Source organism: Musa acuminata, chromosome BXJ2-2 (genome assembly GCF_036884655.1).
Source record: "Musa acuminata AAA Group cultivar baxijiao chromosome BXJ2-2, Cavendish_Baxijiao_AAA, whole genome shotgun sequence".
Taxonomy (NCBI): Eukaryota; Viridiplantae; Streptophyta; class Magnoliopsida; order Zingiberales; family Musaceae; genus Musa; species Musa acuminata.
The window spans coordinates 18,661,913-18,679,659 of NC_088339.1; the positions used below are offsets into that span (position 1 = coordinate 18,661,913).

Consider the following 17,747-nt stretch of genomic DNA (forward strand, 5'->3'; position numbering starts at 1 on the left):
GAAGCTCCCTTCGTCTTCGGCACCATGCAAGATGAGTCCGCTCCGTCAGAATGAAGGACCCATGGAACAACATGATCCTACTCTTGCCTCTCCAAGAGTTCATGTCCTTGACCTCTGTCTGAGGAAAGCACTGTGCCTCTGCTCCATGTTCCAACTTCTATGCTGGCTCCCTTCATGCGGCTTGAGTACTTTGCCAAGTTACACCCAAGTTGCTCCGCTCCTCGTTTTTGCATTGAGTTGATGGTGGCCCTCGTGCCCACCATTCCACGGGTCATCCCTCCCTTGAGTCCGATCTCCATATCGACTCCAAGTGTGTCTTCATTTAAGTTGCTTTGGGTCGCTCCCCCACTTGATCTCGCAATGCATCCACCAATGCATTCTCTCAAGCGAGATCATAAGACGACTCCTCGCCGCTTGCTCAGTCCATCGAGCTTCGTGGAGTTGTTGTTTGTTGAGGTACTCCTCCTCAACATGTGAGGTCCGTCCCACATGATTCTCTCTCTGGAGAGCCGGGACTTATCCCTCCTGGATAACTGTCCCATTGGAGCAACATCTCTCTTCGTTTCGGAGACCACCATCCCCTTGGACTACTCCGATCTGCTGAACAAACTGTGCATTGATCTGCCTCCTGCAAACGAACTTGCTAGATTGCGACTCCACGTCAATACAGCCCCCGCTGCACCACTCAAGGCCTAGCAACATGCTGAACTCATTGCACACTTCAGCCTCCTATGGACGTATCCTTCACATGCTGAAGAGAAAGTTTCAATGCTCCATGGCGCCGAGTTTCGGTCGCCTTGGGATGGCCACGAACATTCCATCGTCCGCATACAAGCCCATGCATGAGTACCAAATTCTTCGAGTTAGCAATTTCCCTCACCTCTATGAGCTTTGTATAACTCTTTTGGTCGTTGAGCAACTCATTCCACCTTGCATGGTCTCATCCTTTACCAAGCGCCTCGCTTGCCTTGAGCACCATCAAGTCTAGTTGTCAACGTTGAGCCGTAGCTCAAACTCAACCATCCCAACCTTTGTGCGCTCCGCATTCTTCCAAGCTTATCTGTTCTCGTGGTGCCTCTTGCGCGAAGGGTTGGCCATTCCTCTGAATGCAAATCTCAGATGTCCGCTCCTCCGAGCGACTCCTTTTCCCTACATCTTCATGCCCGTTTTCCCCCAAACGATCGCGCGTGTGCTGACTGCCCTCAACACAGCTCCGCTAGGTCCCCCACGTTTGCATGCTAAGTGTTTCTATGAGTGCTTGTCTTGCTCTGATACCATCTGTCACGGACTTAGCTGGTTTTGCCTAAGTCGTGCGGCACCCTTGCGTGTCCGTCCGCAAAGGTCAACCTCCCCGAAGCCTCCCATTGTCCCTTAGGACCAACAAAAGAGAGAACGGGTTAGAGAGAATGCCTCAATCGGGATCCAGAAGCAAACATCTCCGAAAAACACTTCATAGACAATGCAAATTACAAACAGACTTTACAAGCTCTGAACAATTGCACAACAAAGGGTAAAATGGTCCATTACAGACCGAAAATCTCTCGCACGTGTCCACATGACACAACCTTTATTTACAAGCCTAAAGAGGCCACCAACCCAACTAAAATGGGACTATTAAGCCTTCGGCCGCCCCTCTACAGGGCATGAACATGCCAAAAGACACGGACATACATAAGCATTACATTAAACATCTTGTTTAGAAGTTTGTCCATGACAGGAGGGCCACCACGTGAGTGTTGCCTTTGCCATAGTGGAAGAAGGAAGCTCTCCACCCTAGGTTTATATCAAGGTCGGTCTCGCGTGTGAGGGAGGGGGAAGGTTGAGTGATGTGTGTCATCTGGTTCGATCTGACCAATATCATGCTCATATAGTATGATCAAACTAGGATCAATTGAGGCATGCTCCTGAGCCGCACTGTCACGGACTTAACTGGTTTTGCCTAAGTTGTGCGGCACCCTTGCGTGTCCGTCCGCAAAGGTCAGCTTCCCCGAAGCCTCCCATGTCCCTTAGGACCCACAAAAGAGAGAACGGGTTAGAGAAAATGCCTCATTCGAGATCCACAAGCAAACATTTCCGAAAACACTTCATAGACAATGCAAATTACAAACAGACTTTACAAGCTCTGAACTGTTGCACAACAAAGGGTAAAATGATCCACTACAGACTGAAAATCTCTCACACGTGTCCACATGACACAACCTTTATTTACAAGTCTAAAGCGGCCACCAACCTAACTAAAATGGGACTATTAAGCCTTCGATCGTCCCTCTACATGCTGTACAAAGCATGAACATACCAAAAGACACGGACATACATAAGCATTACATCAAACATCCTGTTTAGAAGTTTGTCCGTGACAGCACGGAGAAAGGTCTTGGGCACACTTGGGCCACATCCAGTTGAAATCACCCACCAGCCCACCATCAATGACTTCTCTACTACCAACAACATATGACAAGGGAACCTACGAGAAATATCATTCCTAGGCTTTGAACACATATAATGTTTCATAGGTTCTTAGCAAGGCATGTATTTTGTATGTGGTTAGCTTGTGATTATCAAAGCTTATAATCTTATTTCATCTATATGATTGAACTTGTTTGTATTCTAATAAGTTGATGTTGTATATATCTAATTGTACATGTTTAGAAGTTCTTCTTATCATCTTATGTCTTTAAGATATGATTAATAATGTCATATATGTGAGGAGTTGATGGATTATAGGAAGCTTTAAGTTTGGACACCGTGTATGACCTGCTGTTTCAACTTGATGATAAAAGGCATTGGTAACATTGCATCTGCAGCTTGATAGATGACACCATGTGATGCTTGATTGATTACACCACACTTCTATAATGATGACTCGAATCTGATGTTTGATGGGTTCGAACAGCAAAGAGCTTAGGGGATCCACTACTAGATAAGGCAAGAAATCCTCCATGTCCATCTCGTTTCATTTCAGAAGAAGTCAAAGAAGAGGAATTATAAGGGTCAAAGGATGTGGATCAATATGAGAAGTGTCCAATTGTCAAGACAAGAACCTTATTCCGTATATGTTTCAGTGTAATATTTGGTGTCTTCTAGACTGAAACTAATTCAATTTTATTTCAATGTTTTGATTGAACGAAGAAAGTATATCACCAATGTCAGTATGCTAGTACATACTAAATGTGGCAATCCAAAGGACCAGAACCAGCCTTTTACCATGCTATAGTGCATTGATAATATATTGTGTGTCAATATATAATGACCACTGAATCAAAGTTGTTGCTCGCTTTATACAACTGGCTATACCAACTTCAGCAACAAAGCAATAAAGGCAACCGATGCTATGTAAATAGCTCAAAAGATCGTTAACTGATCTCTATAAGAAGCTCAGTTGAGCTTCTTGAGCTTTCAGGCTCCAAGCATAATACATTCATAAACCTCTTCTCTTTCTCTACCCTTCCTCCACCAGCTCTTTTCCCAAACATCCTTCCTCCTATTAAATCTATTCAATTTGTCGAAGAAGTTCAATTCCTGAAGAAGTTCAATTAGGTAAATCTGAAGCTTAATCTTTGTTTAAAGACTTAATTTAGAGGCTTCTCAACCAGCTCGCATATAGACGCTTGGGGAAGCCAGTCTACATCCATCACAGCATACACTGAGTCTGCTTCACTGTGTTGACATTGATAAGGAAATAGAGGAACCCAAGACTGATAGCTCTATCAGGATGATAAAGACTGGATGAGGTAGAAGACCCCCACATCATTCTCAATTTGATATTGAGGTCGTGCAAAAGGAAAAGGGATGACATAGGTCAAAGGATCAAGGAGAGGAAGCATAATGCCTGGTGGAAACACATGGCCAGACTTCTGGTAGTCGATCATCTAGGAGTTATGATAGTAGACAGCAAGTGCATGCATCTGGTAATCACAACAAGGGAAAGGCTTGGCTTCATGATTGCTTGATCTTAAGGTCCACAAATATATTGTGGTTCAACTGATGATGATGGTCAGAGCGGCCAATCTTATGTTCCTGCTACTCAGACATAGATGGATGGTGCGTGGATCGAAGAACAATATTTTAGTCATGCCACCCAAGGTACAGAACACAGTGCATGATGATCTACATAGCTTGTTTATGGCAAGAAAGGAAAGGAAAAAGCCCTAATTATTGATTCATAAGAGGATATGAGACATAGCCTATATGATACTGAGAAAGATAGTAGCTTCTCCTATTGGCAGCCTCCCTTCTATCTTAAATATCATGTTCAATAGATGCAAGGTGATGGTTGGTTATTCTTCTAATAGTCGAGTGCATCTTTTTTTTTTCCAAACAGAACAGACTATCTATCAATCAAGAAGTCTGATACAGCCACTGCACTATTCATCAGAGCAAAAAACACTGTGAACAGGGCAAAAAGCATTGCAAAATGCAGGAGGCCAGCAATCCCTCCACAAAAAATCATTCTTACTTGATCTGACTATTACTCTAAGAGTCTAAGGTGTGTAGTCCAGTGCATCTTATGGAAAATAATAATAGTATAGTGAAGCATTCAATTAACCGACTTAGCAAATGAACTGGAAATGCAATGAAGAATTATGAAAATAAACAAGAATGAAGAACTTAATTACTCACTGCAAGATCTGACTAGCAATTTTTCAAGAATTGTGATAATAATCATCATGCTTGACATCAAAATGAAGCAAAGGAATTTTGTACAAGATATTGACTTCAAAAACTCTACATCTTTATCCTATTAAGCACCAACTCAAAGAAATGGAGAGGCCATTTCAGAATGAGATCAACAGACAAGAAACCTATATGCTACTGCAAATAACATGCCAATTGCTTTTTGCATAGCAGCTTCAAATAGAAAAAAAGATCCAACAAACGTCTAGAGCACATATTATAAGATCAGCATATAAAATTAGGATGTTGACCTTGGAAGATAATTTGTTGCAGGAGTTAAATGGATTTGCAAGAATAGCAGGGAGTCTTAATGCTTTAGAAACACTGGTCGGCAACGAGGCACCAAATCTGGCACTAAGTCCATCTAAGCTTGCACTTTCATCACCATTCACCCAATTCTTTATTTTAACCTGCAAACACAAAAATATAGGTCTGCTACACATAAGAGTTTGTATCTTGTAGCAGATAACCATTAAACAACATGCTTGAAAATGCTTAGAGAGAATATGCAAATATACATACGTATAATTCCATCTAGTTGTAAACTTGTTACAATAACATTCAGCTTCTAAAACTTAATAGAGCTTCTTCAGATTCAAAGAGAAGCCATTATTTATTCTAGTGAAAATATTTAGCATGCATGAGATGCAGTAAAGAGTAGAATCTTTCAACACTAATAAATCAAAATAGATGCATTTTTGAGTTTAGGAGGGTGATATAAATAGATGAAAATATGTGCTATTGTCCCCTTCTCATAAAATCAGGAATTGTACTCATCATTTTAAAGCTCCCAATTATGTTAACCAAGAGAGCTGCACACAAGACATATGTTACAGTTGCTTACAACAAGCTTCCTCTGTCAATTTCACTTTCTTGTGTGCCCTTTCCTCTCTTTCTGTTCACCTTCTTTCTCCAACTTTGCTTTTCTCCCATTCTTTATGGTGACATGCAAGAAAACCGCATACAAATGTCTGACTCTATGCAATTGTCATTGTTTCACTCAGAAAACACTAGCGCAGCAAGCACATGACATATTATATGCACTGATACCTTAACCCCAGATGCGAATATGGCTATAAGAGTCAAATTCAGATGTATTTCGACAATAGAAAATACAGGAAAGTTAGAAGGATACTAAAAGTAATGAGTCATGTCAGAACACGTCACATGATATTCTATCTTATAAGAATATAGGATATTAAAAAAACTCATAAAAGGCTTGAGAGCAGGAAAGTTCCACTTTAAAACACATATTAGTTGAACTCATTACCAGAAGAATCCAACTGGATATGATCAATCAAATATGGATATTGGTTTGTGACACTTGTCAATCAGTATAATAAAGTCTAGGTAAAACTAAAAGCAAACCACTCTGACATATCATCTAAAACATTTCAGCTTACAATAACTCTTTCACAGGTTGCAATTGGGCCCAATTGAAGCCACAAACATCGCGTTTGTATTCTCACATCTAATTGAATTCTCCTGAAACTCTTTTTTTTTACCAGCCAAATATTTTTTAGGAAACATATTTTTTTTTGTTTTCTTTTTTTTTACTATTTCTAGTTACTTATTTATGAGGATGCATACATAAGAGGATAATAGGAACTTTAAGATAATATGATGGGGTCAAGATTGACCACACTGATAGGCACTGAAATTGGACTAGATCAGATGAATCAAGATATTGAAATTGGAGGGTTGGCAATGCAAAATAAATAATAAAAAATTAAACTATTTAAATAAAACTTATTTTCTTTCTTTGTTCCACTTCTCTTCTAACTGTTTTCCTCATCATCATCCTCCAACTGTGTACAGGAATTCAGTTAAAATTCCTGTACATGCCATGAACAACTAAGGACAGTTTTCAAGAAGGAAATTGCTCATTCTTGGTACCTAAGTTGCCAATGAGTTATTCATGGATTAGCAAGGACATCCTGTGACTTACCTTAAGCAGCATTTCAAACCCTAAACCATATTCTATGCATTTCATATTTGTTCTTGTCAGCTGCAATTTTGTAGGGCTTTATAATACAAGACACAAAGCACTATGATTCCAAATGCAGAAAAATGATGTGTTTTTCCTCATAATCAAAAGACTGAATGATGCTTAAGCTAGAGCATCCCGGCAACATCAACAAATTAACCAATATCCATCACTTCCCAACGAGATTGTTGTGAGAAGAGCAAGACGAATACACATTCTAGAATAACTCATCAAGCGTCGATCTGGACATGGCACCAATTCATCGTTTTGCCAAATCCTCACACCAGATTGTCAGAGACATAGAAACGAAACATCAAAAAGCTAATGGGGGGGGACGAATATTTACATCTTGGGAGGTGACATTGCAGCCAGGTGACGTGGAGGCGGATTCCCCGCCCTGCGACGCATCACCGGCGGCGAAACCCTTGAGATGAGAGGAGGCGAATAGGAAAACGAGGGCAAAATGGAGGAGAGGAAGAGAAGGAGAAGATCTTGGAATTGTCATGGCCGACACAATTTCCTCGTTCTCTCCCTTCTTCCACCCTTCCGCTTTCCCCTCCCTTCTCCTCTCCACTCTCCTCGAAAACGAATCGGGACCCTGAGGCAATATATATCGCCTTCTCCAGGGATACTAAACCAACGTACACACGTATTTATATGCGTCCATGTCCGCCAACTGGCGGACATTGCATACAATTTCTTATGCGTTTACTAAAGGCTTCGTGTATAGACAAGTGAATTGATTTGGTCCAGTTCTTTTTTATCGTTAACATTATATATATATATATATATATATATATATATATATATATATGGTTTTATATTTATTCTTTTAAATTTAAATATGTTAGTGTATATTCTAATTATCTAACGTGAGATAATGATTTGGATCCAATCGAAGTTAGTTAGTCTAGGTCCAAGCAACTATTCACAAAATATCAAACCTACAAAACTTAGTTTGGGGCATTTTCAATAAATATCCTTCTGACAATCAAGTTAATTTTGGATTCGGTCCGATCGAACTAGTCGATCAACACTAAAAATGGAGTTTTCTATGAGAGAGCATACTTGGGGGGTCCTCTTTATAGGTAATTTTTAAGATGGTTATGCTCAAAATAACCGATGGCAGGAAGGGAACATGAGGTGTTTCTGGTGGAGGCATGGTATGACGTCTACTGAACCCAACACCCACGTTAGCTAACGCCAATTAAGGGGTTGGATGGTTGGTCATTTAGTCATGTATCACTTGTGGTGGTTACGTGTTGCCTAATCTAATCATCATATGTTGCATATGGTTTACATAGCCAGCTAGTCATATGTGTCCTACAAGTGAGTGATGACACGTGTAACATAACACATAATTTTTTTGCTTATTATTATTATAGTAATTTTTACTTTATATTGCTTGTTGTATAGATATATTGTGATGTCCATGGATCTATGAATGAGAATCGAATCATTATGAGATCATGATAATGAGACTGATTCACCTTTAAACACAAGTCCTAAATAATCCCGATCATAGATTATTCGAGAGGGATATCGAGATAACCAAACAGTATAGTATACTATATATCCCTCCATATGATAGAGGCAGCAAATCTCATAGTTGCTCATATGGGGACACTAGAGATACAGTGTAGGTGCTCATTAGAGAATGAGTTCACTGATTGATCTGCTCATGGAATACTAGATGATTGATGATACCTTATTGTTAGATGGCGATTCCATCATCCTAGTACTTGAGACACCAAGGATATCTTATATGAGTACTCCACTCTTTGATACCATGATTATAGGTCTAAAAGTTTTAGATCTAACACAACCGGTCATCGGGAGTGGTAGCCAATCTTACGAGGGCTATAGAGTGTCGATAGAGGATCATCCACTCTCAGTATCATAAAAGGAATATTCTATATATTCTTGCTCAAACAAATCCCTAGCTAGGGTCATTCAGATTGAGAGAAAAAGAGTTCTTCGTGAGAATCTGATTAGAGCGACACTCGAATAGAAACCATATGAGTTTGATAGCACTATGCCCGGTATACGGTCTTTGGGGTAGTAGATGGATGAGAAACTATAGATATACGATAACTGAGGACAAACAGGTCCAATAGATTAGATTTCCCTTTATCATTTGAGGGCTACGGCATAGTGGCCTAGTACGTTTATAGTCGATGAATTGAGTGAATTATTATGTAGATAATAATTCACTTAGCCGGAAAGAGTTCTAACAGGCATGACTCACGCCTAGCTCGATATTAGGCATAGAGGGTCATACACATATTATAGGTATTGCGACGAGTAAAGGTTCAGATATGAGATATCCGCTGGAGTCCCTATCTTATTGGATATCCAATAAGTTGTTAGGACTCTAGCTAGGAGAGTCCTAATTGAATTTTATTGAAAGGGGCATTCATGTAAAACTTACCTAGCCAACCCCTATTAAAGAGGTGAATAGACCGGCTAGGGTTAGGGTTAGTTGGGAGGTTGCTTCTTAGAGTACGAGTTTTATTAGGAGTTGGTTAGAAGTATAAGTCTTGAGTAGGAGTCATATTAGGAGTTAGGATTTAGAAGTCCTATAAATAGTCATGTATTTATCCTCTTTTAATAAGCAATAGATGAATCTTCTTAGCAGCCTTTGAGCAATAACTTGGAGGATGGAACCCCTATAGAGTTCCAAGGAGGCCGATCCCTTAAAGAGATCAACCTCAAGCTTAGAATCCGCTCGGGTTCTAACACTTAGTGCTAGTCATAGGTGCCCAGCAAGCCAATCACGTGAATGATGGCACGTGTGACTTGATACAGAATCTTTTTGCTTATTATATTTTGACATATATCACTTTATAACTATTGCATAAATATATATATATATATATATATTATGATGTCCTTGGATTTGTGCAATGGGAATCGAATTGTGATGAAATCACGATAATGAGATCGATTCACCTTTAAACACATATCCTAAATAATCCTGGTCATAGGTTACTCAAGAGGGACATCGTGATAACCGGACAAACTGGTGTGCTGTATACCCATCCATATGATGGATGCAGCTGGTCTCATAGCTGCTCATGTAGGGACACTAGGGATACAATACAGGTGCTCATTGGAGAATGAGTTCACTGATTGATCCGCTTACGGAATGCTGGATGGTTGATGATGCCTTATTGTCAAACAGCGATTCCGTAGTCCTAGTGGTGTATCTGGTCCTTAGACTTGAGACACTAAGGATGTCCTGTATGAGTGCTCCACTCTTTGATACCAGACTTATAGGTTTGGCTGTCCCAGATCTAGTACAGTTGGTCATTGGGAGTGGTAGTCGACCTTACAAGGGCTATTGAGTGTCGATAGAGGATCATCCACTCTTGGCGTCATGAGAGGAATATCCCATGTGTTCTTGCTCAGACAAATCCCTGGCTAGGGTCATTTGGGTTGAGAGAAAAAGAGTTCTCCGGGAGAATCCGATTAAAGCAAGACTCGAGTAGAAACCGTATGGGTCTGACAGCACCATGCTCGATATACGGTCTTTGGGATATTAGATGGATGAGGGACTATAGGTACACGGTAACTGAGGACAGACAGGTCCAATGGATTGGATTCCCCTGTATCATCTGGGGACTACGGCGTAGTACGTCCGTAGTCGATGAATCGAGTGAATTATTAAAGAGATAATAATTCACTGAGTTAGAAGGAATTCTGACAGGTATGACTCACGGCCAGCTCGATATTGGGCCTAGAGGGTCACATACATATGGTAGGTATTGCGATGAATAGAGGTTCTGATATGAGATATCCAACGAAGCCCATGTCTTATTGGATGCAGATCCAATACCCATTAGGGGGGACCCATTAGGGTTTGACAGGGGACCTCTATAAATAGGAGGGATTCAGAGCCTCATAGGCTAGAGCCTTTGCTTGCCTCTCCTATTCTCCTCCCCCTCTCCACCTCAGAGCAGGCCTACAGTTTTCAGGAGCGTCGTCGCAGCCCTATTGTGTGGATCACCATTAGAGAGGAGGACGCTTGACCTCCTTCACCATCTCCTAAAGATCTGCAAGGAAACAGGGATATACGATCTCCCTAGGTAACATAATCTACTCTATATGCAGTTTTATGTTTCGTGGATTTTGCGCACCAATCTTTGCACGACGACGAACATCTCTTTGGGAATCGGGGATTTTGTTTTCTTGTTCTTTCACTGCGTATGTGATGTCGCCCCCAAGATTTCCCAACACTTAATATCAGAGCAGCGTTCTTGGCATCTTGCTACCCTTCCATAACCATCCATCAACCCTCCACAACAGCCTAAAGCAATTCCCAGAGTTGCTTAAAAGGTCGTCGTCAAATTCCATTATCATCTCCACCACCGCGGATCATATTTTGATCTCCCCATGAATTACAATAGGTTCTGGTTTCCTACCTTACTACTGCTGTAATTTAGTTATCCTTATTTAAAAGTCCAGCCATCCATCAACCCTCCATAGCCGCCTAAAGCAATTCACATAATTGCTTAAAAGATCATCGTTGAATTCCACCATCATCTCCACCATCGCGGATCATCCTTTGATTTCCCCGTAAATTGTAATAGGTTCCGGTTTCCTACCTTACTACTGCTGCAATTTAGTTATCCTTATTCAAAAATCTAAAAAAAATCGTTCCTATATTGCTGCATAAACTTTTCGTCGTAAAGTTTTTATCTCTACAACGAAAGATGCACTGCAGAATTTCAGTCGCATACCACAGTTTGTTTGATCTTGCTACTGCATTTTTTCTATTCAAATCTCTACGAATTTTTTATGATAGCTTTGATATTTCCTAACAATGGATTTCCCTTTGGTTTTGTAAAAAAATTCCTCAATATAAACCGCTGATCTTTTACATCCAAACTGCTAGATGCACTGTAGAATTCCAACCGCATAGCACAATTTATTTCATCTTGCTATTGTGTTTTTTCTATCCAAATCTCTACAGAACTTTTACAACAGCTTTGATACTTCCTAACAGCGGATTTTCCTTTAGTTCATCAAAAAAAATTTAACGAAACTTGGGGTATCCCATAACTATGAGTCATATGCAACTTGTGAGCCATACCTTCGTGGAAAACTAACCAGCTCTCCATTTAATGGAACTGTATAGAGAGCCACTGAGCTACTGAAACTCATTCATAGTGATGTATATAGACCCATGTCAACTCATATCATTGGTGGTTACTCCTACTTCATTATCTTTGCTGATGATTTCTCAAGGTATGGACTTATGTACTTAATAAAGTACAAGTCCAATGCCTTTGAGAAATTTAGAGAGTATAAGAATCAAGTAGAGAACCAAACTGGAAAGAGTATCAAGGCTCTTCGATCAGATCGAAGAGGTGAGTACTTAAGTACAGAGTTTACCCAGTTCCTCAAGGACCATGAGATTCTATCCCAATGGATACCTCCTTATATACCTCAACTTAATAGTATATATGAAAGGAAGAATCGTATACTGTTAGACATGGTGCGATCCATGATGAGTTTCGCTGACCTACCAATCTCATTTTGGGATATGCCCTAAAGACCACAGCTTACTTCTGAATAGAGTTCTAACTAAGTCAGTAGTGTTTACACCATATGAGATATGGAAAGGGAAGAAGCTCGATTTTAAGATTGTTAAGATTTGAGGTCGCCCTGCCCTCGCTAAAAGACACAATCCTAATAAGTTAGAATCGAGAATGGAGTGGTGCAAGTTCGTGGGATACCCCAAGGAAACAAGTTCGTGAGATGTGACTGTTAGGACTCTAGCTACGAGAGTCCTAATTGAGAGGGACATTCATGTAGGAGGTTTTTTTCTTAGAGAAGAATTAGGAGTTGTAAGAGAATAAGAGTCTTGAGTAGGAGTCCTATTAGGAGTTGGTTAGAAGTAAGAGTCTTAAGTAGGAGTCCTATTAGGAGTTAGGGTTTAGAAGCCCTATAAATAGCCATGTATTCCTTCTCTTTTCTTAAGCAATAGATGAATCTTTTCTGTAGCCTTTGAGCAGCAACTTGGAGAGAGGAACCCCTATAGAGTTCCAAGGAGGCCGATCCCCTAAAGAGATCAACCCCAAGTTTAGAATCTGCAAGGGTTCTAACACCTGGTATCAAAGCAACATTCTTGGCATCTCGCTGCCCTTCCATAGCCATCCATCAGCCCTCCACAGCCACCCAAAGCAATTCCCACAATTGCTTAAAAGATCGTCGCCAAATTCTACCATCATCTCCACCACCGCGGATCATCCTTTAATCTCTCTGTGAATTGCAACAGGTTCTGGTTTCCTACCTTACTGCTGCTGCAATTTAGTTATCCCTATCCGAAAATCCAAAAAAAAAAAAATTGTTCCTATATTGCTGCATAAACTTTTCATCACAAAGTTTTCATCTCTACAACGAAAGATACATTGTAGAATTTCAGCCGCATAGCACTGTTTGTTTGATCTTGATACTATATTTTCTCTATCCAAACCTCTACAAAATTTTCTTGATTAAATTGGACATCCTTGCTGTCATATAAACTAAGATATTACTATCAATTCCCTCCTCAAATCTCTCAAATTTTTGGTGGAGATTTCGTCGAGAAACCGCTGTTTCTTCGACGACAATTCTGCTCTTACAAGACAACACAATTCTGCAGTAAACTTTCACTGATTTCTATCAAACCTTTGCTGTCATCCACCACAGATCGAAAACTTTCATCCATAGCCCTAAAACTCCACCAAACCACACCCTCAAACTACACCCAAAAAAGCCACAAAACAAACCTAAACCGCAGCCTACATCTACCAATCCACCAACCCTTTCAACCATCAATTCTCTCAACCTATACATGCCTTTAACCCGTCAACAAAAGAGAGATCTTAACATCACAGATTTGGAGTCATATACTATGGCATCTGAGGAGGCAATAAATGCTAAATTTGAAGCCTTGAGGCACGAATGGAGGATAAGATTCGGACTCTCCTTACCGAATTCAGTTTGGGCCGACCACCAAGCCCGAAGAAATCACATCAAGGAGAGAGCTCTAACCAATCACATCATACCCAAAGAGATGACTTCCAAGAGAGGGGAGGCTCTATGACCGACCCCAACTATTCGCGCATGAGAGTGGACTTCCCTAGATGGGAAGAAGGAGACCCAATTGGTTGGATCTCACGCGTGGAGCGATATTTTCGGTACCATAAAACTGCGGATGCATCCATGGTGGAAATTGCAGCTATACATCTTGAAGGGGATGTCATATAGTGGTTTGATTGGTTTGAACACACTTATGGAGTCCTTTTATGGTGACAATTCAAAGAAGGACTACTGAACCGCTTCGGACCAACTTATTACGAGAACATTGACGGACAACTAGCAAAGATCTGACAAACCTCCACCATTCAGGAGTACCAAACCAGGTTTAAAAGGTTATCTAATCAAACTCGTGATTGGTCTAAAAAATAGCTATTGGGGACCTTTATTGAGGGCTTAAAGCCGGAGATCCGGGGAGAAGTTAAGGCGCGACAACCATACACGCTTATGGCAGCCATCTCTTTCGCACGACTTCAAGAGGAGCGATTGAACCATGAAGCCCGGAGGACTAGGATCACTCCTCGACCTACAATACTAAAGCCCTCAGCCCCCCCTACTATCAACCGAGTCCCTACACCGAAAAGGTTAACAAGAGAAGAACTTCGATAGCGATTTGCGAAGGGGTTATGTTGGCATTGCGACAAGCCGTGGAGCCATGAGCATCGCTGTAGAAAAGGGAGACTTCTTATGATTGAACTAGTAGAAGAAGAGGTCATTGAATATCCAGAAGAGAGCCTTGAATATGAAATAGAAGATATGAAAGAAGAGCCACAACCGACCGACATTATGGTACACGCACTAGCCGGCTACTCAAACCCGCAAACGATGAAAGTTGGAGGCCTTCTCAAACAACAGCCGATTACTATTCTCATCGACACGGGCAGCACTAATAACTTCCTGAATAGTAAGGTTGCTGCTCGGATGGCACTGCATATTGAAGGTTGCAGCAAGTTCGATGTAAAGGTGGCCGACGATAGAATCCTAAAGTACGACCAAAGATGCTCGCAGGTGAAACTATTACTGCAAGACCAAGAAATTATCACCGATTTCTTCCTCCTACCACTTGATGACTATGAGGCAGTGCTTGGTATAGAATGGCTGACTACACTAGGTGATGTCTCTTGGAACTTTTCTAAATTAATTATGAAATTCTACTGTAAGGGCAAACAGATCATCCTACGCGGGAAGTGCGAAAGCAACATTACCACTGTTTCGACCCAACAAATGGAGAAAGTTTTACACAAGGTAAATGGTGGCTTTTTGATGCACCTCCAGCAGCAACCATAGGGGAAGAAAATAGAAATTGAAGATCAAAATCTTGCCCAATTGCTTATTGAATTTGCTGACATTTTTGCTGAACCATGCGGTCTTCCTCCTTCTCGACAACATGACCATCGAATTCCAATCCTTCCGGGCAAGCCACTAGCGAACACTCAACTGTACCAATATCCTCACCTCCAAAAAGATGAAATTGAAAATATCGTAAAGGAGATGCTTGAAACAGGAGTGATTCGGCCAAGTTGCAGCCCCTATTCCTCATCAGTGCTACTTGTACGCAAGAAGGACGGAACTTGGCGGATGTGCATCGACTACCGAGCTTTAAATGGCATCACCGTCAAAGACAAGTACCCAATACCAGTGGTGGATGAACTTCTTGATGAATTAAAAAGAGCTCGAGTCTTCACGAAGTTGGACCTCCGATCCGGTTACCACCAAATTCGGGTATGTGAAGATGACATTCCAAAAACTGCATTCTGCACATATGATGGTCATTATGAATTCTTGGTAATGCCTTTTGGACTCACTAATGCTCCTTCAACCTTTCAAAGTCTCATGAACGATATTTTTCAGAGCTTTCTTCGTAAATTTGTGCTGGTATTTTTTGATGATATTCTCATTTACAACCCTTCTCTTGAGACTCACTTTCAACATTTACGGATTGTTCTGACGGTCCTTCGGGAGTATACTCTTTTTGTTAAGCAACCAAAGTGTAGCTTTCTCCAGCAAAAAGTAGAGTACCTTGGGCACATAATATCAGAAGGAGTGGTGGTAGACCCAACAAAAATTGAGACAATGCAAGGCTGGCCGAAACCTACAAACGTGAAATTACTACGTGGGTTCCTTGGACTAACAGGCTACTACCGAAAATTTGTTAAGGACTATGGGAAGATCAGTGCACCACTCACTTCTCTACTGAAAAAAGATGCTTTCCAATGGTCGGACAAAGCCTCTGCTGCTTTCAACAAACTTAAGGTAGCCATGACAATGACGCCGGTGCTAGCGCTACCAGATTTCAGCCGACCCTTCATCATTGAGACCGACGCATCTAGAGTCGGAATTGGAGCCATTCTCATACAAGATGGTTGACCACTCGCATACACTAGCAAGGCATTATCTCCCTCCCATCAAAACATGTCAGTATATGATAAGGAGATACTCGCCATTATACACGCAGTAATGAGGTGGAGACCCTACCTGATCGGCCAGCGATTTCAAATTAAAACCGACCATAGAAGCCTCAAGTATTTTTTAGAGCAAAAGATATCATCCCCTGAGCAATAAAAATGGGTAACCAAACTTCTTGGATTTGATTATGAAATTATTTACAAAAAGGGGAAAGAAAACGTTGTTGCAGATGCACTCTCACGGCTACCTACGCAAGCTAAGGTTTCAGCCATCTCCCTTCCTACCACTAGTCTCCTTGTGGACATTAGGGAAGAATGGAAGAAGGATCTAGAGATCAGCAACATTATAAAAAAATTGGAGGAGGATCCAAGTGCAATAGCCCACTACACTTGGGATTCGAGGGATCTACGCTACAAAGGTCGTATTGTGCTTATACCTGACTCCCCTTGTATCACAATCATCCTGCATGAAATGCACTCCATACCTTCAGCAGGGCACTCTGGATTCCTAAGAACCTACAAAAGACTGAAGAAAAATTTTTATTGGAGAAGGATGAAAAAAATTATTGCTGAATATGTGGCACAATATGATGTATGTCAACAACACAAGGGTGAAACTGTGGCAAATCCAGGGAAACTACAACCACTACCTATACCGAACTCGGTGTGGACTTACATCTCCATGGACTTCATTGAAGGGCTGCCACCTGCCAAAGGTAAAAGCACAATTCTCGTGGTGGTTGATCGACTTACGAAATATGCTCATTTTTGTGCTGTGAGAAGTCCCTACACTACTGCTAGTATTGCCCAAGTCTTCATAGAAAATATTGTTAAACTGTACGGGATGCCAAGGTCCATTGTAAGTGATCGTGATAGGATCTTCACTAGTAAATTTTGGACCAAGTTATACCAGTTACAAGGCACCAAACTCAAGATGAGCACAGCGTATCATCCACAAACTGACGGCCAAACAGAGGTGGTAAACAGGTGTTTAGAGACATACCTTCGGTGTTTCGCTAGCGACCGACCAAAAGAGTTGGCAAAATGGCTTCCCTAGGCCGAATGGTGGTATAATACTACATATCATTCATCTACAAAATGTGCCCCTTATGAAGCATTGTATGGTCGACCGGCCCCTGTGATTCCAAAGTATGTAATTGGTTCGGCCAAGGTAGATCAGGTTGAACAAGAATTGATTGATAGGGACAAACTCCTACAACTATTAAAAGATAATCTCTCTATAGCTCAAGCCAGAATGAAGCAGCAAGCCGACACACGACGAAGCGAAAGAGAATTTTTAGTAGGAGATTGGGTTTATCTTCGCCTACAACCATACAAGCAACTCTCCATCAACACTCGAGCCTCCATGAAGCTATCTCCACGATTTTTTGGGCCCTATCAGATCACAGAGCGTATTGGAGCAGTGGTGTATAGACTTAAATTACCTAAGGATGCCAAAATTCATCCTGTCTTCCACGTGTCATGCCTAGAGCCCAAGTTGGGAGAACACGAGTCACCCTAGATCAAACTGCCCAACACCACTGAGGATGGAGTTATTCAAGCTCAACCACAAGCCATCCTTGATCGCAGGATCG

The 17,747-nt window shown here is 41.2% G+C and overlaps 1 protein-coding gene across 3 annotated transcripts in view; it reads right to left on the minus strand.

The window, feature by feature from the left end:
• The window catches only part of LOC135605200 (signal peptide peptidase-like 2), a 60,625-nt gene extending 53,361 nt beyond the window's left edge, over positions 1-7,264 (minus strand). For all 3 annotated transcript variants that reach the window (XM_065094998.1, XM_065094999.1, XM_065094997.1), the window contains exons 1-2: positions 7,008-7,264; positions 4,926-5,084 (exon numbers count right to left, since the gene is read on the minus strand). In XM_065094998.1, the coding sequence (XP_064951070.1) occupies positions 4,926-5,084; positions 7,008-7,166 (318 nt within the window). In that variant the 5' untranslated portion in view covers positions 7,167-7,264. The remainder of the gene's footprint in view (positions 1-4,925; positions 5,085-7,007) is intronic.
• Positions 7,265-17,747: the final 10,483 nt, after the last annotated feature.